A 20,636-nucleotide genomic window follows, 5' to 3' on the forward strand; every position below is an offset into this window, starting at 1 on the left:
TGTCCCGCCCCCCTCCTCGCCCCCACTCCGCAGCCCCCCACCCCGACCTCACACGTGCCTTCTCTCCGGCGCCAGCCACCGCTCCCCCTCATCTCCAGCCCCGACCCCAGCCCCCATCCCGACCTGCACCCTCCGCAGCCCCAGCGCCCCACCTCTGCGCCCTCCCCGGCCCCCGCGCCCTTCCAGCCCCGGTGCCCCCAGCCGTCCCCCAGCGCCCGCAGCCTCTGCGTTCTCTTTTGTGCCGTCGCCCTCCCGTCCTCATCCGCTCGATGCTCCTGCGGCGCGAGCCGCGACTCCCCGCGGACGCTGGGGTCCCCGGAGGCGTCTTCCTTTGTCTCAGCTCCCCGCCCTCCCTCCACGGCGCCCCTCGCCCCTCACTCACCGCCTCGGCCCGGCCTGGGCGCGGGGAGCGGGCGCGGCCCTCCGCGGCCGGCTCTTTCTTCTCTCCCTCCGGAGGCGCGCTCGCCCCTCCCGTTCGCAGCCGTCGCCGCTCCCGCCTCTACCGGGGACCGAGCAGCCGGGACCCGCCGAGTCCCGGGCGAGGGGCCGCTCGCCGCCCTTCCCACTCGGACCGGCTCCTCCTGGGCGGCCGCGCAGGCTGGCTCCGGGAAGCCCGAGCCCCGCGGAGAGCTGCTGGCGCCTCCGGCCCAGGCCCTGGCCGGTGTGGACGGCAGGGGTGGTGCTGACCCTCGGTTCCTCGTCCACCTCCCTCCGAGCCCAAACCTGGGATTTCTACTCCGGGAGAATTCTGCACACCTTCCTTTATGAGCCTCAAGGGCTGTGGAGGGGGCCTGGCACCCCCCCACTCCCCAGCTGTGACTGGAGCTGAACTTTGAGAATATAGCTGCTGTCAACTGGCCCAGGGGTCCAAGAATGGGGCGAGTGGCACCGAAGAGGCCCAAGGGCACCCCGTGAGGACCCCCACGCCTCAAGAGTGGGGGCTGAGGATCCCGGGCCATGCCTCCACTGCCGCTGGAGCGGGACCCCCGGCAGCGGCGCGGGCTCTCCCTGCTGGTGCGATATTTCATGATCCCCTGTAACGTCTGCCTGATCCTCCTGGCCACCGCCACGCTCGGCTTCGCGGTGCTACTCTTCCTGAACAACTGTACGTCTGTGGGTGTGGCAGCCTCCTGGGCCCAGGTGACCCTGCCTCTCTGCTCGCTGAGGTCCCCTGCCTCAGCCACCAAAGATTAGGGGACAGGCAGGGTCACAGAGAGGCCACCAGCTGTGACGTGGCTCAGATGGGCCACTGCATCTTCTGGGAACGCCATGGGTCGTTCTCTGGATGCCTGGGCCCCCCGAAGGCTGTCTGTGGGCTGCGGGGGGCAGGGGCCGGCCCACATCCTGAGCTGCAGAGACAACTTTCGTTGGCGGGGGGGGATTGGGGAATGGGAATGGGGGCTTTGGCAGGGCCTGGGGCTCATCTCGGGAATAGGTGGCTGCCCACACCCCTGCCACTGGGCCTCCCTGACAGGTGTCAGACCATGATGGTACAGCCGGAGGGGCAGAGGAAAGCCAGGGAAGGGATGTGTGCAGGCAGGGGTGACCCCTCCAGGCTGGACAATGGGACAGGCTATGGAAGGACTGGCTTGGGCTGGGGAGCGGGGGCGGGGGGTGCCTGACTTGGAGATTTGTTTTTTTTCCAGACAAACCTGGGACCCACTTCACGCCAGTGCCCCCAACGCCTCCGGATGGTGAGTGAGGGCTCAATTGGTGACAGGTTGAGCTTGGCAATCTGTGCCTGGAGGGGCGGTGGCACTCTCGGTGGTCAGGGGGTCATTCTTAGGGCGTGTACATCAGACGTGTTAGCTGTGTCTGGAGCAGCAGGAGGCTGGATGAGGGAACCTGGGTCCTTCCTGGGGAGTCCACAGTGGTGGACAGCAAAGGGAACGTGGGGTCCGCAGTCACTGGGCCTGGCCCCACCTTGGCCTCAAAGTTGGGACTGACAGTGCTGGAGCCCACGGGTTGAGAGATGGGTCAGAACATGTGTACAGAGGGCGTGGGGGGCCAGGGGCTCAGGGAGAGGGCCTCAGCAGGACCAGCAGCAGCTGTCTGAGGAGGGATGGGCGGGTCTGTTTCTGGACTGAGCAGGCTGGGCCTGGCCTTCTTGACCTGCTCTGTGGGCTGGGGCCCGGCCTCCCTGGGGGGCTGCTGTAATTAAGCTAATGTGAGCGGGGAAGAGAGGAAGCTGTCAGTGCCTCCGGAGGGCAGGGGAAAGGGGTGGCCTGGGGTCCTCTTGGGAGAGGGGGCTGCTCCCAGGTCTGCTTTCAGTGCCTGGGCCCCCTGCTGGGCAGGCACGGCCCAGGTCCCTGGAAGTACACAGAGGGCCGTCCGTACATGGGATGGGCCATGGGAGGGGGCAGGTCCGCACTGGGCTGGGGGTTTGGGCCCAGGACTGAGCCTCTCATAGGCTGTGGACAAGAGGCCCGGAGCTGGCTGGATTTAAACACTTTCCTCTCTCCCAGCGTCCTCAGCCTTCTCTCCTCAAGCCCCAAGCCCTGCTGTGTCTCTTTTCCTTCACACATGCATTGGCTCGCCCCACAGCCTTCCACACGGGCCCCACACCTGTCCTCGGATCCCATCACACATTTCTGGACAGCTACCCCACATGACCGTCGTCATCCCTCCCAGGCACACACACAGCACATTCTTGGTCACAGGCAGGGCTCAGGGCACGCGCTCCATCCTCCGACCTACCCAAGTCTGGGGAGAGAGTTAAATATACCCACTCCAACCGTCGGAGGCTATAAAAAGCCACCACCGCCTCCGGCATCGCACACTGTGAGGGAGCCTTGGGCAAGGAAGGAGAGGCTCCTTCAGGAGGGCAAGCATGGCAGAGCCCCAGAGGTGACACTCAAGGGCCGTGAAGCTTGCAGGTCTCTGGGCGCTCCACCTGCGCTAAGGAGGGGCAGCCTGCATGATCAGGGTGCAAGTCTTGGAGGACGAGGAACCTACTGGTCATACAGGAGTAGGTGTCCTTGGCCCAGGGGTCAGGACCTTGGGTGGTGTCCGGCTGGACCAGGGTGACCAGAGGGAGAGAGAGGCTTGAGCCCGAGGGGCAGTGCGGTGACCAGGTCCTCAGCCATGGATGGGGTCAGGACCCTGGAAGAGACCTTGATCAGCAGGTCCAACTGAAGCCAGATAGAGCAGCCAGCCAGACGGGGCAAGTGCCCCTGGGTTTGGCCTGGGGGTCCCCAGGGCCTTGGGCAAGTGAGGGCTATGAGTAGACAGAGCGTTGAGCCACACAGAGGGATGGCCCATATGCTTGGCAGCTCTTACTGCTCTAGTCGTCGCAGCGGCCGGCCCAGAGAGGAGTGCTGGGCCTCTCCAAGCCTTTGCAGGTATTGGCCCTTTTAGCCTCACAACAACCCTGGAGGGTGGGTTCTATTGTCCCCATTCACTGGAGGAGATGCTGAGGTAGGGCGAGGCGATAACTTGCCCACCGATAACTTGTCACTTGGCGGGTGAATGCAGGTGGGGCAGCCTGACTCCAGGATCTGATGACGCATCTGCGCAGGTGCCCAGATTAGGTGGGGGGAGGACGGGGGGGCGACGCAGAGAGTTCAGGCTGGGGTATCCATGCTGGCCCCGCCCTTGCCTCCAGCCCCAGTTCACTCAGCCCGTGGGGAGTGGGGGCAGGGATTCCCAGACAGGCTCGCGGGAGCCTGGGGTGGGCTGTTGCTATGGTGACAGCGCGAGCTCCCTGTGCTGCTCCACCCCGCCGGGACTTGAGGCTGCTTCCTTCTGCCCCCCTGCCTGAGCCTGCTGGGAGGTGATGGGGGGCACCCCCTCAGCCCCATAACTTATTAATGATAAGTGGACCCAATTAAACATTTATTGCATCCAGACAGCCGCAGCCCGTAATGGGCCTGCCCCGCCTATGGGGGTGTCACCCTGGGTGGGAGTCCTGAGGAGTCAGCCTGCCCGCTGCCCCGACACTGTGCCCAGGAGGGCCCGTCCTGACGGCTCTGCAACTCAGTGAGCGGGTGTGCGCTGGCGACACTGCAAAGTTGAGAACTAAAACGTTTAAAGAAGAAAACAGTCGGGTCCGCAGGGCCCGGTGTGCTAGGGTCCCTGAGGAGGTCATGCTGAGTGTGAGGGCCTGGGGAGGGGGTGGGGGCCCAGGAGGACAGATGAGGAAGGTTGAGGTGTGTGGGTACCCGCGGGGCCCTAGCGAGAGATTGCAGCTGGGAGGCCACGAGCCACAGCAGAGCACGGACCTGGGGGAGGCTGGCTGTGGGGACGCGGAAGGTGGGGGAGTGGGCAGACAAGAGCCCAAGTGCGGACAGGCCTGGGGAGCGGGGAGGCCTGCGGAGAAGCAGGAGGGGAAGAGGAGAGGGGTGGGGCCGGCAGGGCGCTGGGTTCTGGGCCGAGGGTGGAGCATGTGACCTGAGCTCAGGGAACCCCACCCCCTGTCCTGCAGCTCTATGACCTCAGGCCTGTCCATGAAAGGCGGAGGAGCTGGTCCCTGGGGAGGTGGCAGGGGCCAGGTGTGGGCGGGGACACTGGAGCAGCTCCCAGGGAGGGGGCGGGGCGGGCCGGGGTTCTGAGGAGTAGGTCACGGTCGGAAGAGGGCCTTTGATTCTGAGGTGGGGATGCTGATTCCCTGTGATAGAGTCGGCCTGGGGGCTGTCTGTCTGTCCTCTGTGTGGGGAGTGGGTCAGGAGCAGATGCGATGCCCCTTCCGCAGTTGCGGGGCTGAGGGGGGCGGGGGCAGAGAAGGCTCTGCGGGGGGAGGGGGGTTGTCGAGAGGGGGAGGGCATAAGGCCCTGGCTGTGATGGGCGCACCCGGGGTTCCTGTGAGCGCCAGCACGAACATGGGTGGGCACGCATGTGCATGTGTGACCGTCCGTGCAAGATCCTGGCAGGTGTGCGGACGTTGGACTGTGTGCATGATGACCGTGGGCCTGGAGGCGGCAGGGGCCGGGCCCCTACCCACCCCGTCGCGTCTTCCGCCCCACCCACAGCGTGCCGAGGAATGCTGTGTGGCTTCGGCGCCGTCTGCGAGCCCAGCGCGGAGGAGCCGGGCCGAGCCTCCTGTGTGTGCAAGAAGAGCGCCTGCCCCAGCGTGGTGGCGCCCGTGTGCGGCTCGGATGCCTCCACCTACAGCAACGAGTGCGAGCTGCAGCGGGCGCAATGCAGCCAGCAGAGGCGCATCCGCCTGCTGCGCCGGGGGCCCTGCGGTGAGTGCGGAGCGGGGGCCTTGGTGAGGGGGATGCGGGGGAGCCGGGGCTGTGGTGAGGGGGATGCGGGGGGGGGGGCCTGCGGTGAGGGGGTGCGCGGAGGGCCGGCCACTGGCCAGTGTGATCCCACCCTGCTGCGCCCACAGGGACCAGGGACCCCTGCTCCAATGTAACCTGCAGCTTTGGCAGCACCTGTGCCCGCTCCGCAGATGGACTGACAGCCATGTGCCTGTGCCCTGCCACGTGCCTGGGGGCCCCCGAGGGCCCCGTGTGTGGCAGCGACGGCACTGACTACCCCAGCGAGTGCCAGCTCTTGCGCCAAGCCTGCGCCCACCAGGAAAACGTGTTCAGGAAGTTCGACGGCCCCTGCGGTGAGCGCGACCCCTGCGCGTGTAGCATGGCCTCAGTCGGTGTGTGTACACAGCGGCAGTGCCCTGACCTCCGCCTTCCCGCCCCCAGACCCCTGCCAGGGCGCCCTCAACAACCTGAGCCTCATCTGCCGTGTGGACCCACGCACGCGGCGCCCTGAGATGCTCCTGCGGCCAGAGAGCTGCTCTCCGAGGCAGGCGCCCGTGTGTGGGGATGATGGGGTTACCTACAGTAACGACTGCGTCATGGGCCGAACCGGGGCCACCCGAGGCCTCCTCCTCCAGAAAGTGCGCTCTGGCCAGTGCCAGCCTCGAGGTGGGCGGCTCCTGGGGGAGGGCCCCGTCCTGGCACTCTGCATGACCCAGGGCCCTGCCTATCCCCACCCTCCCCTGCATGCCTCATGGGTCCCCACTCATCACCTCGTGTGCCCGTGGATCCCCTGCACATCCCAGCGTGGGGGCCGGCATGGTACTTTGGCTCTTCTGATCTCCTTGCCCCGCCGCAGACCAGTGCCCAGAGGCGTGCAAGTTCAGTGCCGTCTGTCTGTCCCGCCGAGGCCGCCCCCGCTGTTCCTGCGACCGTGTCATCTGTGATGGGGCCTACAAACCCGTGTGCGCCCACGACGGGCACACATATGACAATGACTGCTGGCGCCAGCAGGCCGAGTGTCAGCAGCAGCGCAGCATCCCCGCCAAACGCCAGGGCCCGTGTGGTGAGCACCGTGGGCGGGCTCTGTGCTGCGAGCAGGCTGGTCCGGCAGTCCCCGCTGCCTGTCATCACATGCCATCTCCATCCTGAGTCATGCTTCTCTTCCCTGGGCTTGTGGGCGACAGCTGGTCACTCTGGGGAGCCTTGGCAGGGCTGTTGCCCGTCAGCGGGCTCTGGGGAGGTGGCATCTGTCAGGGAGGTGCCTGCAGCACCTGTGGGGATGTGCGGCAGAGGCAGGGGTCCGTGGGCAGGCTCCCTGGGACCTGCCCGACAGCCCTCAAGTCCTCCGGGTGCCACACTCTTGGGACACACAGCCCCCTTAGAGGCAGCGTCTCAGTCGGGCTTCGAGGGACCAGGAATGGGCAGAGACAGCGCGTCCTGAGTGGACTGGGGCTCTGCCCAGCTCTACCTCCGCCCCCGTCGGCCGGTCTGCCCATCTTTCCGGTCTCTCTTTCTGCGTCTGTTTTCTCTCCTCTGCTCTCCCTTCCCTCTTGGGTCCACCTCTTGTGTCTTCCAGCCTGACCTGCTGGCAGGATGAGGTACCGCGCCTGCCGCCAGGAGCCCACAGCCCGAGGTCTGCCCCCCGCGCGGCAGGGGGGGGTGGCTCGCTGCTGCCTGGCCTTGCGGTCCTCAGAGCAAGTGGACAGACACCTCCTCCCCCGTGTGGCCCTGGGTGTGGCTCTGGGTTGCAGACTCCTCCCCCCACAGAGAGAGCACCCCCCCGGCCACGCATGGGTGTCCAGGGCTGCTGGTGCTCAAGGGTCAGTGGCCTGGGCGGGCTGGTAAAGCTGGCCCTCCCACCAGCCCCCGAGACCAGTCCAGAAGCTCCTGTGTCTAGAGGGCAGCCCCGCCCCACACTCACGCAGAGACCTGGGGCCATCTGAGTCTGCGTCCCTGCCCACGCGTGTCCGCGTCTGTCCCTTTCTCTGCTGTGTCCTGCGCATCCCGCCCTCCTCCTGGTCCACTCTTCCCACACCATCCCCACCCTGGGAAAGGGTCTGCTGCGTGGGGCTGGGGGCTTTGCGCGTCGCCTAGGAGAGCAGGTGGGGACCCTGCTGAGTGCCCACGTTCTCCCCAGACCAGCCCCCGTCCCCGTGCCGCGGGGTGCAGTGTCCGTTCGGGGCGATGTGTGCTGTGAAGGATGGGGAAGCGGAGTGTGCGTGTCAGCGAGCGTGTTCAGGCATCTACGATCCCGTGTGTGGCAGCGATGGCGTCACGTACAGCAGCACGTGCGAGCTGGAGGCTACGGCCTGCGCCCTTGGGCGGGAGATCCGGGTGGCTCGCCGAGGACCCTGTGGTCAGTGGTGGATGAGTGGGTCTAGCTGGGGGGTGGCCGTCCTCGTCACCGTGGTGATGGAGCCTCCTCCCCAGACCGCTGTGGGCAGTGCCGCTTTGGAGCCCTGTGCGAGGCTGAGACCGGGCGCTGCGTGTGCCCCTCCGAGTGCGTGGCCTCGGCCCAGCCCGTGTGCGGCTCTGACGGGCACACGTATGCCAGCGAGTGTGAGTTGCACGTGCACGCCTGCACACGCCAGATCAGCCTGCACGTGGCCTCGGCTGGACCCTGCCGTGAGTGGGGCTGGGGGCACCCGGCGGGCTGTGGTCCCGTGCCTCCTCCACCCAGTATCAGCTGACCGCCGCCCGGCCCCGCCTTCTGCAGAGACCTGCGGAGACACAGTGTGCGCCTTTGGGGCCGTGTGCTCGGCGGGGCAGTGTGTGTGTCCCCGGTGCGAGCGCCCTCCGCCCGGCCCCGTGTGTGGCAGCGACGGCGTGACCTACCGCAGTTCCTGCGAGCTCCGCGAGGCGGCCTGCCAGCAGCAGATGCAGATAGAGGAGGCCCGGGCGGGGCCGTGTGAGCAGGGTAGGCTCGGGGGCAGCTGGTGTGGGCTGCTGGGCACCAGCCTCGGCCGGGACCCCGAGATGACCTGGCCTCCTCCCCGCAGCCGAGTGCGGCTCGGGAGGCTCGGGCTCTGGAGAGCACGGTGAGTGTGGGCAGGAGCTGTGCCGGCAGCGAGGCGGCATCTGGGACGAGGACTCAGAGGACGGGCCGTGCGTCTGCGACTTCAGCTGCCAGAGCGTCCTGAGGAGCCCGGTGAGGCCCCCCCTCCCCTGACTCCCACTGGGCAGTGAGGCAGGGGCCGTGGCCGCCCACACCTGCCCTGACACCCTTCCTCCAGGTGTGCGGCTCGGACGGGGTCACCTACCGCGCCGAGTGCGAGCTGAGGAAGGCCAGGTGTGAATCGCGGCCAGAGCTGTACGTCGTGGCCCAGGGAGCCTGCAGCGGTGAGTGGGCGTGCGGGCGTGTCCGGCTGTGCGTGGGCACACGTGTGCCTGTCCAGAGGTATGTGTGCCCACGGGTGTGAGGCTTGTGGGGGTCCGTGTCTTGTTCGAAGTTGTTGCGTGTGTGCTGGGGTGGGCGTGTGTGAACACGTGTATCGTGTTTGCAGTGTGTGCTGTTAGTGTATATCCACATTTGTGCAGCTGTGGTGCATGGACGTGTGTGCCTGCCGGTCAGCAAGTGTGCACTGAGCACCTACTGTGTGCAGGGGGGCATCAGTGAACCAGCGAGGCCCACCCTCCGGGCACTTTTTCTTTTGGGAGGAGGTTAATGGTGACCGGCAATCGTTGTATCTTTGTACACGCACGAGTGCTCCCCTGTGTGTCTGTGCGCGGGGGAATGTGGTGTACATGTGTGCCTGCCACCTTGCAGAGGCCCACTAATCTGAGCGTGTGGCTCTGGTTGTATGTGTGTGCACGGGGCTTCACGTCCACGATCTGTGGGCGTTTCACATGTTGCTGGTACTTGGTGTGCAGACACGTTATCGTTCTCATGTGTGGTATGGGGTTCTCGCCTGTGACCCGAGCTGCAGACCCACAGGCCCTGGTGGGAGCCGGCATCTGGAGGGCTGAGTGGTGAGGGCGGGGGCGGTTGAGGCAGAGTGGCTGTGCCCAGGTTGAGCGTCTGGCCCCGCCTGGCATCTCAACCCCTGCCCCTCCCTGCAGCCCCCACCTCGGCCCCGCTGCTGCCTGCGGTTCCCCTGCACTGCGCTCAGAGCCCCTACGGCTGCTGCCTGGACAACATCACTGCTGCGCGGGGCGTGGGCCTGGCCGGCTGCCCCAGTGAGTACCCGAGCCCGGCCCTGACCCGCAGCCAGGCAGCCACGCAGCTGCAGTGACCCTGCCTTGCCCTGGCCTTGCAGGCTTGTGCCAGTGCAACCCCCACGGCTCCTACAGTGGCACCTGTGACCCGGCCACAGGCCAGTGCTCCTGCCGCCCGGGCGTGGGGGGCCTCAAGTGTGACCGCTGCGAGCCCGGCTTCTGGAACTTCCGTGGCATTGTCACCGATGGCCGGAGTGGCTGTACCCGTGAGTGACAGGGCCCATGATCGGTCCCCAGCTGAGCACTGCTGCCTGCCCACCCTGTCCCTGCATTCCTCACGCCCCCTGGCAGGGGCTGGGCCAGGCCCTGGAGCCCGCAGGGAAGCCAGGCACAGGTCTCAGCCTCCTCTCCCCTGCCTCCCAGCCTGCAGCTGTGACCCCAAGGGGGCCGTGCGGGACGACTGTGAACAGATGACCGGGCTGTGCTCCTGTAAGCCCGGGGTGGCCGGACCCCGGTGTGGGCAGTGTCCAGACGGCCGTGCCCTGGGCCCTGCTGGCTGTGAGACAGGTGAGGGCCAGACCTGGCACTGCCCCTGGCCCCCTGTGCTGGGGATGAGGCCATCACAGGGGCGGGGTTTCCTGAGCCAGTGGGCTCTCCCGTGTCTGTGCCCCAGACTCTCCGGCACCCAAGACCTGTGCTGAGATGCCTTGTGAGTTCGGGGCGTCCTGCGTGGAGGAGGCTGGCTCCGCCCACTGCGTGTGCCCAACACCCGCCTGTCCAGGGGCCAATGCTACCAAGGTGAGGGATGGGTAGTGTGGAGGGTGCCAGAGGTGCGGAGGGGCCTCCCCCCAGCATCCGTGTCCTGTGCCCCAGGTCTGTGGGTCAGATGGAGTCACCTATGGCAACGAGTGCCAGCTGAGGACCATTGCCTGCCGCCAGGGCTTGGACATCTCTATCCAGAGCCTCGGCCCTTGCCAGGGTAAGGCCTTACCCACTGCCCCAGACTGACCGGGAAGGCCTGACTCTGCTCTGACCACCAGCCCCGCCACCTGGAATCTCCTCTCCTTACAGAAGACGTCACTTCCGGCCCCCGTCCGACATCTGCCTCTGTGGCCCCCTCAGGGCTTGACCTGAGCAAGGCTCTGCTGCCTCCACCCAGCGTCCTCTCCCTGGCTCCCAGTAGTACCGCTCGACCCGCATCGCAACCTTGGACCACTGCCAGCATCCCCAGGACCGCTGCAAGGCCTGTGCTGACCATGCCTCCCACGGCCCCCTCCCCGGCAGCCAGCCTCGCCACATCTGCCTTTGGCGAATCTGGCAGCGCCGATGGGAGCGGTGACGAGGAGCTGAGTGGTGACTTGGAGGCCAGTGCGGCTGGCTCAGGAGGTGAGCACAGGCTCCGGGACGTGGGGGCAGGGCCCAGGAGGGCTGCACCTGGGGCTGGGCTCAGACGGCACCTCCCCAGGACTCGAGCCCCCTGAGAGAGACAGCGCTGGGACCCCCGGGCCACCCATGGAGAGGGCTTCCTGCTATAACTCGCCTATGGGCTGCTGCTCAGATGGCAAGACACCCTCACTTGACGCAGAGGGCTCCAACTGTCCTGGTGAGTGGGTGGCCGGGGGCCTGGGTGGAGCGTGTGGAATGGCCTGGACACATCCAGAGACGCTGTCTCTCCTCCCGGCCACAGGCCTGTCCGGCAGGTGGGCACCCAGGCTTTGTGATATTCTGATTTTAGCACATGTGCAAGCGGTCTTGGGGATTCAGTACATGCACACGTAACGTGTGTTCTCGGCCCCCGCACACGCGTGGGTGCCCAAGACCCCGTGGCTAACCTGTTTTTCCTGTTGCAAGCCGGCCTGGGGCACTGCTCCGAGGAGTCTGTCTGGTAACCGATGCCAGCCCTGCCCCGGGGTCCCCACTAACCTCATGACCATCTGACTAACCGCCACCTGCCCTGCACCCCGCGTGGCTTGCTGCTGGGGCCTGTGCCCATGGCTGGCCCGGAGGCCAGGCAGGTGCCGGGCAGGACCTCACTGCTCCCTCCCCCGCAGCCACCAAGGTGTTCCAGGGTGTGCTGGAGCTCGAGGGGGTCGAGGGGCAGGAGCTGTTCTACACGCCGGAGATGGCCGACCCCAAGTCCGAGCTGTTTGGGGAGACGGCCAGGAGCATCGAGAGCGCGGTGAGTGTGGGGCCGTGGCCAGGGTGGCAGCCCCTACCCAGCCACTGGCCTTTTTCCCAGGACAGACCCAGAGAAGCGCTGTGGGGGCGGGAGGAGGGCCCAACGGTCCAGCCTGGGCAGCTTCCCGGAGCCCTAACTCACTCTCCACCCGCAGCTGGATGACCTCTTCCGGAACTCGGACCTTAAGAAGGACTTTCGAAGTGTCCGCCTGCGGGACTTGGGGCCCGGCAACTCCGTCCGAGCCATCGTCGATGTGCACTTCGACCCCAGTGAGCCCCCACCCAGTCCCCCCGGGAAGTGGGGTGCCGCCCTGGCCTCCACCATGCTCAGGGTCCCTCCTCTCCAGCCACAGCCTTCAGGGCTCCCGATGTGTGCCAGGCCCTGGTCCGGCAGATCCAGGCATCCAGGCGCCGGTCCCTGGGCGTGAGGCGGCCTCTGCAGGAACACGTGCGGTTCATGGACTTCGGTGAGAGCCTGGTCCGGCCGCCAGCCACAGCTTGTCCCCACCCTCCGTCCCCCATGCCGCGCACTGTGCTTGGGATCCCTGCTCCTTGCGGATCCTGACAGCTTCCCCTACCCCCAGACTGGTTTCCTGCGTTCTTCACGGGAGCCACCCCTGCTGCAGCCACGGCCAGAGCCACCACTGTGGCCCGCCTGCCACCTTCAGCTGTGACCCCTCGGGCCCTCTATCCCAGTCACACAAGCCGGCCCGTCAGCAGGACCACAGTGCCTTTCACCGCGCGCCAGCCCCCCACCCCTGCCCCTAGCCGTATGCCTGCACACCGGCCCCCGCCCCCAGGCATCCAGCAGCCCCCAAGGCCCTGTGACTCCCAGCCCTGCCTCCACGGGGGGACCTGCCAGGACCAGGGCTCAGGTGGAGACTTCACCTGCCGTTGCACAGCGGGCAGGGGGGGCGCTGTCTGCGAGCAGGGTAAGGTCATCCACGCGGGGGAGGGGCAGGGAGGCAGAGGGGGCCAGGTTGGGGAGGGCCGGGCCGCCGGGAGTGGGGGGCCGGGCAGGGGGGCCAGGCTGGGGTGAGGGGTCGGTTGGACTCCCTGGCCCAGCGCTGGGGACAGGGCTGGGGGTTTCGGACCGGCAGTCAGAGCCCGGGCAGCCGGGTCCTCTGTGCCCTCCACTGCCCCTCCGTCTCCTGCAGCACCGCGCCCCTCCGTGCCGGCCTTCGGGGGCCACTCCTTCCTGGCCTTCCCCACCCTCCGTGCCTACCACACCCTGCGCCTGGCGCTTGAATTCCGGGCGCTGGAGCCCCAGGGTCTGCTGCTATACAACGGCAATGCCCGGGGCAAGGACTTCCTGGCACTGGCGCTGCTGGGGGGCCGCGTGCAGCTCAGGTGGGTGGCGGGCGGATGGGGGATCAGGGATGAGGGTGGGGGTTGGGGGGCAGGGCCAGCCGTGGTCCTGGCTCCGTTTGGCTGTCCCGAGCGCCTGTTCCCGCCCCCCAGGTTCGACACAGGTTCGGGGCCCGCGGTGCTGACCAGCTCAGTGCCCGTGCAGCCCGGCCGGTGGCATCACCTGGAGCTGTCTCGGCACTGGCGCCAGGGCACTCTCTCGGTGGACGGTGAGACCCCTGTCCTGGGCCAGAGCCCCAGTGGCACTGACGGCCTCAACCTGGACATGGACCTTTTTGTGGGTGGCGTCCCGGAGGACCAGGCTTCCGTGTGAGCATGGAGGAGGGTGGCGTGGCCCCGACCGCAGACCCCCGACCTTGGCCCTGATCCCTGACTCTTGGGGTGGCATCCAGGAGGTCCAAGCTCCCTGTGGATAACAAAGGGGTTGGAAGTGTGGGTGTGGACCACGGCTGTGACGCTGGCCTCAGCCCCAGCCCTTGACCGTGATCCTGATTCTGTCCTGATCCTGAGGACCAAGCTGCCGTGTAATCACCGAGGAGGGGCTGGGCTGGCCCTGACCTTCAGTCCTGACCCTTGACTCTCAGCCCAACCCACCTCCTGATTCTGTGGGTTGACTGTCCATCTTGTGAGGACCAAAAGAGGGGTTGGGGACGGGTAGCAGCCCTGACTCACAACCCCGGCTGACTGAGGGACGCCAGTGTCACAGCTGGTTGTGAGAGAGGACAGACAGCTCTGGTCTCTGGCCTCTGACCGCTGACCCTCTCATCTCCGTGGCAGGGTGCTCGAGCGGACCTCTGTTGGGGTCGGGCTTAGGGGCTGTATCCGCTTGCTGGACGTCAACAACCAGCAGCTGGAGCTGAGTGACTGGCAGGGGTCTGCGACCCGAAGCTCTGGAGTGGGCGAGTGCGGGGACCACCCCTGTGTGCCTAACCCCTGCCTCGGCGGGGCCCCGTGCCAGGCCCTGGAGGCTGGCATGTTCCACTGTCGGTGCCTACCCGGCCGCTTTGGTGAGGACGGGCCCTGGGCCGGGTGCTGGGGGGACTTGTGTGTCTGTGCTTGGGACTCAGGCCTCCCGGGACCCCAACCTGCCTCCCTCCAGGCCCGACCTGTGCTGATGAGAAGGACCCTTGTCAGCCGAACCCCTGCCATGGGGCAGCCCCCTGCCGCGTGCTGCCCCAGGGCGAGGCCAAGTGCGAGTGCCCTCGGGGCCGGGAGGGCAGCCTCTGCCAGACAGGTGGGGACAGCGGCGCTCAGGGCAGGGCGGGCCCTGGGGGCCCTGGGGCTCTGGGGTCAGGGCCCGGCACCCTGCGTGACCCTCTCCTGTCCTCTCAGTCTCAGGGCGGGAGGATAGCCAGCCTCTCCTGGCCGACTTCAGCAGCTTCTCCTTCCTGGAGCTGAGAGGCCTGCACACCTTTGAGCGGGACCTGGGGTCAGTTGGGCAGAGGGGTGGATGAGGGGAAGCAGCCCCCAGCCCCACCCAGCCATGGGGGGAGGGGGCATCGCGACACCCCCGCCTGCCCTCACGTGACCCCAGGGATAAGATGGCGCTGGAGGTGGTGTTCCTGGCCCGGGGCCCCGGCGGCCTGCTTCTCTACAACGGGCAGAAGGCGGACGGCAAGGGCGACTTCGTGTCGCTGGCACTGCACGACCGTGTCCTGGAGTTCCGCTACGACTTGGGCAAGGGGGCAGCGGTCATCAGGTGGGCCGCACAGGGTGCAGGGGGCCGGCCTGGGTGCATGCGCAGTGTCCCTCAGGCCCCTGCTGGGCAGGCCGGCAGAGCCCCAGTGCGCTCACGGCGCCCCCCCTCTTGCTCCAGGAGCAAGGAGCCAGTGGCCCTGGGTGCCTGGACCAGGGTCTCCCTGGAGCGAAACGGACGCAAAGGAGCCATGCGGGTCGACGATGGGCCCCGTGTGCTGGGGGAGTCCCCGGTGAGCTGAGCGAGTGTCTCCAGGGCTGCCCCCCTGCTCGCTGCCGCCCTCCCCCTCCTGGGAGGCGTGCGGCCCCGCCCCATAGCCCGAGCTCACTGGACTGTTTTCTCTCCTCTGCCCTGGGCCTCTGTCTGTGCCTCCTCTCTGCTCTCACTGCTCCCTGGCCCTCGCTCTGCAACCCCACCCCGCTCGCTCTCCGCTCTCCGCTCTCCGCTCTTCGGATGCCAGAAATCCCGCAAGGTACCAGTCTCCTCTCATCCTGCCTCCTGCCTCTCCTGCCGCCTCCGCCCCTAGCGTAGCTCCGCCCCCACTAAGCCCGGTGTGGCCGTGTCTGTGATGAACGCTGCTTCCAGCAGGCTGGAGGGCGCGGGGTGGGTCCTCACCGGCGGGCGGGCCCTGGTCTGGGGCTCGAGCTGTTCCTGCCCGGTGGGTGGACTCCACACCCCTCACCCCGCTGCACCTCCCCCCAGGTGCCGCACACCGTCCTCAACCTGAAGGAGCCGCTCTACGTGGGGGGGGCCCCTGACTTCAGCAAGCTGGCCCGGGCAGCCACCGTGTCCTCTGGCTTGGATGGTGCCATCCAGCTGGTACGTGGGGCCGGGGCGGTGCCCTGGTACAGTCTCGAGGAAGGGCCCATCCCAGAGGGGGCTTCTGTCCTCCTGGGATGGGGGCTGTCCGGGCAGGCTGGACAGAGGCTCATGCTCCCGTCCCCAGGTCTCCCTGAACGGCCGCCAGCTGCTGACCCGGGAGCACGTGGTGCGGGCGGTGGGTGTCTCGTCCTTTGCAGACCACCCTTGTACCCAGGCCGAGGGTCACCCTTGCCTCAACGGGGCCTCCTGTCTCCCTCGGGCGGCCTCCTACGAGTGCCTGTGTCCTGGGGGCTTCTCGGGGCTGCACTGCGAGAAGGGTGAGCGCTTCCGGCACAGGGCCAAGGCTGGACAGGGCGGGGGGAGCCCGCCCGAGGCCGCACTCACCCCGCTGTCTCTCAGGCCTGATTGAGAAGTCGGCCGGGGACCTGGACACACTGGCCTTCGACGGACGGACCTACATCGAGTACCTCAACGCCGTGGCGGAGAGGTAGTGAGCCCTCCGGAGCCAGGCGCCCCTCCGCCCTCCGCAGCCGCACAGGGCTAGACGCGGGACCCTCCACTCCTGCCCCCGGCTCTGTGCCCACCTCCGCCCCTCCTCCACCCTCCTTCCTTCTCACTGTCTGTGTCTCTTTGATTCCAAGCGAACTGACCAATGAGATCCCAGCGTAAGTAGCTCCGCCTCCACCCTCACTGTCACCATCCTCTGCTCCCCACCCACCGGGCAGCACGGGCGAGGGCAGAACTTTCCATCCCCAGTGGAGGAGGACGGGGCTTCAGGGGAGCTGTTGGTGCTGCCGGGGTTCCGTTTCCCGCTTGGAAGTGGGGAGCCGCCCCTTCCCAGATGCGTGGAATGCCAGTCCACCCTCCACCCCCTGCAGCTACTCCCCTTGCCGCGGGGCACTGGCACGGCGTGCGCGCGTGCGCACAGTTGCAAACGTGCACATTTGTGCCCACGTGTCTGTGCGCATACACGAGCACGTGTGTCTCAGTGTGCACACGAGTCCATGTGCTCCCGTGTGTGCGCACACCCACGTGTATGGGGGGCCACCCGGGGGTCTCTCCCGACCAGGGGCCCTCGGTCTTCGTTCCGTGTCGCCCGTGCCCCAGCTGTTCCCTCTGCACCTGGCCTGGGCCGTGCCCACCAGCTCTGTGTCTGCCCATGTGTGTTGCACGTGTGTCATGGCCAGGGCTCTGTGGTGGGTGGAGCCGACGCCCCAGGGTCCTGTGTGTCTTCCGTGGATGCTTGCTCCTTCCGCCTTCCACTGGTGGACACGGGGGTGTGGGGAGGGGCTGCTGCTGGGTCCCACCCCACCCCGCACTACAGCCTGTCTGTGCCCCTGCTCACCTGCCTCCCTCTCTTCCTGCATCTAAGCCCTGAAACTCCGGATTCCAGGGCCCTTCCCAGGTGAGCAGCGGCCCCTGGCCCCTGCCGTCTGCCTGTTGCCTTCCCTTCTCTCTGAGGATCTCTCTGCCGAGCTGTCCCTGTGTCTGTCCACCTCATTCCTCTGATTGCCCGTCTGGCCCCACCTCCCACCATCCATCCCTCGGCCCATCTGTCCCACTGATGGTGCCCACCACCTGCCCATCCAGCTGCCCCGGTGGCACCACTAGCCCTTATGGCCTCTGTAGTCATGCCCCTCACCTTCCTACCACCCTTACCCCGTCCCCACCACCCTCCCAAGAGGTCCTGACCAGCCCTCTGCCCACCAGTGAGAAGGCGCTACAGAGCAACCACTTTGAGCTGAGCCTGCGCACCGAGGCCACGCAGGGGCTGGTGCTGTGGAGTGGCAAAGCCACAGAGAGGGCCGACTACATCGCACTGGCTATCGTGGACGGGCGCCTGCAACTGGCTTACGACCTGGGCTCCCAGCCCATGGTGCTGCGCTCCACCGTACCAGTCAGCACCAACCGCTGGTTGCGGGTCAGGGCACACAGGTTAGCAGGGAGCCTGGGGCCACCGAGAATAGCAGAGGGCGCTGCCTGGACTTGCCCGGCCAGGGCATGCCTGGCCACTCATGGCTAGGGTAGGAGTTTGGTAGGGGGAGGAGGGTGAGGAGGGCTGGTGGCCTGACCTGAGGTCACTGCCAGCACAGGAGGAGGGATGAGAGGGTACAGGAGAGGCAATGATGGCCAGGGAACCCCTGATCTGAAAGGGGTTTCCCCGCTCTACCCAGACGCCGGCTGGGGACATGTCCCTCTGGTCTGAGCCTTGGCCGTCCCCTCCAGCAAAGCTGGAGGTCCCCCTGCCTTTGGCCATCTGGTGCTCTCCTGGGGTCAGTGCCACTCCATCCTGGCCCCCAGGGGTGACACTTGGTGACGGTCCCCAGGGTGTGGTGTTGGGGCGAAAGGGATGGAGGGACCAGGACCTGGAACCACCTGATGGCCTCACCCCGCCCACCACGCCCCCAGGGAACAGAGGGAAGGCTCCCTTCAGGTGGGCAACGAGGCCCCTGTGACTGGTTCCTCCCCACTGGGTGCCACGCAGCTGGACACAGATGGAGCCCTGTGGCTGGGTGAGTGATTGGTCGGGGGGAAGCCAGGGGAGGGACAGGTCTCATCCCCTGGAGCTGGCAACGAAGAGTGGCACCCGTGTCAGTGCTGTCCAGGACAGCAGATGGGCTGGCTGGGGTGGGGCCCTCTCCCCTCCTGTCTTAGCCCCTGCCGTGCCCTGGGTGGTGTGAGGCCAGGAGGCTGGAGCTCGTCTGCTGGTCCCCTGGTCACCCCCCGGGCACTGGCGGGCTGCAGGTGACTCACCTGGTCATTCAGGTGCGGCGGGCTCCTCTGCCTGCCAGTGTCTGGCCTGCCTGTCACTGAGCCCAGTGACCTTTCCTCTGTCTTCCTGCAGGTGGCCTAGAGAAGCTGCCTGTGGGCCAGGCCCTGCCCAAGGCCTACGGCACGGGCTTCGTGGGCTGCCTGCGGGACGTGGTGGTGGGTCGGCGCCCGCTGAACCTGCTTGAGGATGCTGTCACCAAGCCGGACCTTCGGCCCTGTCCTGCCCCGTGAGCCACAATGCAGCCACGACCCACCCTGCTGTAATTATTTTCTATTTTTGTAAACTTGTTGCTTTTTTGATATGATTTTCTTGCCTATGTGTCAGCTGGAGGGACTGCTGGCCCGGCCTCCCTCCTGTCCAGGCAGGTGCGCTGCAGAGACAGACTTGGTGCCAAGGGACTCCAAGGGGTTGGTGGAGGAATGCTGCACATGGAGGGCCTGGCTCACTCAGCAGCCTTGGGACGTGCCCCTCTGCCTTGGGACACCGTGTCCTGGCCTCTCAGGCTGTGCCTCCCCCGAGTATCCACTTGTGCTGGCCCCTGTGTTCTCCAGCCTGTCGGCAGGCCCCGCATACACACATTGCCTGTGTTCCATCTGGCGAGGCCTGTGTCCCCAGAGCAGGTAGGCACTGTACGGCTTAGGGGGCCCTTCCTCTGTGCAAGCCCCACAGGGCCTCTCTGGGTTCCCATCTGAGCCGCCCCTCCTCCCTGCCTGTGCTGGGCGGGACCAGCCTCACCAGGGCCCACCGAGCCCAGGCCTCCTGTGCCAGTCCTGTGAAACAATGTCACTGTTGAGGCCATGCTGCGCCCCTCCCTCCAGCTGAGTCCACCTGTCCCAGGGCACTGGAGAGCAGAGGCCGGGCACAGGCCTGTTCAGGGCACCCTGGCCCGCAGCTGGCCCTGCCCATCCACCCAGCCACCCTGGGCATGGCTGTGTCCCCCCTCCTCCCCCCAAGGCCCCACAAGGAGCCCTGAGAGGGCGTGGGGCCACTTGTGACGTGGTGGACGTCACTGCCTGCCTGCCTTGGGGGGGCAGCATCCCCTCCTGAGGATGCACGTCCAGGCCTGGCCACCAACCGCAGAGTCTTTATGTACTGATTTTATTTGACAGCTGGGGTGGCGGGGCTGTTGTCTTTCCTGTCCTGGCCCGAGGGCAGCTGAGGACGCCGCACAGCAAAGCTGTCCAGTTGTGGTGTGAGGAGAGGTTGTCCTTATCCAGGAGTGACCGGGGGCAGGCTGGGCGATTAGGCAACACCGAGGGGCAGGTGCGCGGAAGCCAGAGACGCCTTAAACTGCAGTGTTAGGTCTCATCTGGTCCCGTCCCCCCAGCCGCCCTCACCTGTCCTGGCGGGGGTGGCAGCCCCTCCCCCAGCCCGGCTGGGCTGTCAGGCTCAGAGGCTGCAGGAGCCTCAGAAGTCCTGTTACTAACTCCAATCTGTGTTTGTGTCAATCACCATGAAATAAAGTCTGAACACTTGCAAGAGGCGCTTGCGTCTGTCCACACAAACACCACAGCTCTCAACCCCGCCTGGCCCTGCGCTCGCCCACCCGGCCAGTTCCTGTCCCGGGAGCTCCTCGCTGAGCTTCATGGTGGCATGCAGGCTTCAAGCTCCCTTAGGTGGCTCTGGATGGAGGAGGGGGTCCTGTGCTGGGGTGGGGGCTGCTTTTGGAGAGGAGACCCTGAGCGGCGAGTGCGCACACTGTTGTGCAAGGGGCTGGCCAGGTGGGCCCGTGAGGCCTGCACCCCAGGTCGCCTCCTTAAGGATGGCAGGCCTTGCGGGCAGGCTGCAGCCCCTGCCACGTGTGCATGCATGTATGCGTCTGCACAGGTATCAGCCTACGTCCAGGTGTCTGTGAGCACAGGATGGGAAGAGGGGCTGCGAGGAGAGCGGGCTGGCGGTACTAAGGGCAAGGAGGGCCTCTGGGGGAGCCAGGATGGGGTGGAGATGAGGCCTGTGGGAAGGGGACCCTGGTGGGCCGGTGTGGGCTGGACACAGGGAGGGGGAGGCACTGACTGAGGCGCAGGGGCACCTGGGCAGGCCCCCTGCTGCGTCTGGAGTGGCTGGGGTGAGGGGCTGAGGCCGCCTGAGTGGAGTCCAGGAGGCCGTGGGCTACCAAGCAGAGGGGAAGCTGGGCTGAGGCCGGGCACATGAGGGAGTAGGTGGGCTCGGCTGAGTGAAGGGAGAAGAGACCCCCATGGTGGGAGGACCAGGAGAGGGCGCTCTGGGAGCTGATGCTTCCAGAAGGAGGGGCTCTCGGCGCAACCAGTGCTGAGGGTGCAGGACCCTCCAGGTTGTCAGGACGGTGAGGAAGAGGAAAAGCCAAGGAGGGCGAGGGGCACCCCAACCTGCTCTCGGCACTGGCGGTGGTGATTTGGGATCGGGGCTTGCAAGCAGCAGAAGGTTCCAAGCTGGTGGTGTACCACTCCTGAAAAGGTGGGCGGGG

General features: G+C 66.8%; 1 protein-coding gene across 1 annotated transcript in view; it reads left to right on the forward strand.

Moving 5' to 3' along the window:
- Positions 1–20,636, forward strand: part of AGRN (agrin) — a 35,212-nt gene that overhangs the window by 13,272 nt on the left and 1,304 nt on the right. Inside the window, exons 3-40 of the mRNA XM_007448966.1 lie at positions 1,647–1,694; positions 4,968–5,183; positions 5,330–5,554; positions 5,643–5,867; positions 6,058–6,264; positions 7,339–7,557; positions 7,632–7,826; positions 7,918–8,118; positions 8,201–8,349; positions 8,435–8,540; positions 9,261–9,377; positions 9,458–9,622; positions 9,780–9,923; positions 10,030–10,154; positions 10,230–10,335; positions 10,428–10,742; positions 10,822–10,959; positions 11,408–11,535; positions 11,690–11,804; positions 11,882–12,001; positions 12,119–12,466; positions 12,692–12,884; positions 12,996–13,211; positions 13,680–13,909; positions 14,002–14,136; positions 14,235–14,331; positions 14,437–14,601; positions 14,719–14,830; positions 15,059–15,070; positions 15,301–15,417; positions 15,545–15,737; positions 15,820–15,907; positions 16,062–16,085; positions 16,793–16,825; positions 17,131–17,355; positions 17,830–17,933; positions 18,266–18,419; positions 18,756–18,813. Of these exons, the coding sequence (XP_007449028.1) occupies positions 1,647–1,694; positions 4,968–5,183; positions 5,330–5,554; positions 5,643–5,867; positions 6,058–6,264; positions 7,339–7,557; positions 7,632–7,826; positions 7,918–8,118; positions 8,201–8,349; positions 8,435–8,540; positions 9,261–9,377; positions 9,458–9,622; positions 9,780–9,923; positions 10,030–10,154; positions 10,230–10,335; positions 10,428–10,742; positions 10,822–10,959; positions 11,408–11,535; positions 11,690–11,804; positions 11,882–12,001; positions 12,119–12,466; positions 12,692–12,884; positions 12,996–13,211; positions 13,680–13,909; positions 14,002–14,136; positions 14,235–14,331; positions 14,437–14,601; positions 14,719–14,830; positions 15,059–15,070; positions 15,301–15,417; positions 15,545–15,737; positions 15,820–15,907; positions 16,062–16,085; positions 16,793–16,825; positions 17,131–17,355; positions 17,830–17,933; positions 18,266–18,419; positions 18,756–18,813 (5,768 nt within the window). The remainder of the gene's footprint in view (positions 1–1,646; positions 1,695–4,967; positions 5,184–5,329; positions 5,555–5,642; positions 5,868–6,057; positions 6,265–7,338; positions 7,558–7,631; positions 7,827–7,917; positions 8,119–8,200; positions 8,350–8,434; positions 8,541–9,260; positions 9,378–9,457; positions 9,623–9,779; positions 9,924–10,029; positions 10,155–10,229; positions 10,336–10,427; positions 10,743–10,821; positions 10,960–11,407; positions 11,536–11,689; positions 11,805–11,881; positions 12,002–12,118; positions 12,467–12,691; positions 12,885–12,995; positions 13,212–13,679; positions 13,910–14,001; positions 14,137–14,234; positions 14,332–14,436; positions 14,602–14,718; positions 14,831–15,058; positions 15,071–15,300; positions 15,418–15,544; positions 15,738–15,819; positions 15,908–16,061; positions 16,086–16,792; positions 16,826–17,130; positions 17,356–17,829; positions 17,934–18,265; positions 18,420–18,755; positions 18,814–20,636) is intronic.

This window comes from Lipotes vexillifer, unplaced genomic scaffold, assembly GCF_000442215.2.
Source record: "Lipotes vexillifer unplaced genomic scaffold, Lipotes_vexillifer_v1.1 scaffold835, whole genome shotgun sequence".
NCBI lineage: Eukaryota > Metazoa > Chordata > Mammalia > Artiodactyla > Lipotidae > Lipotes > Lipotes vexillifer.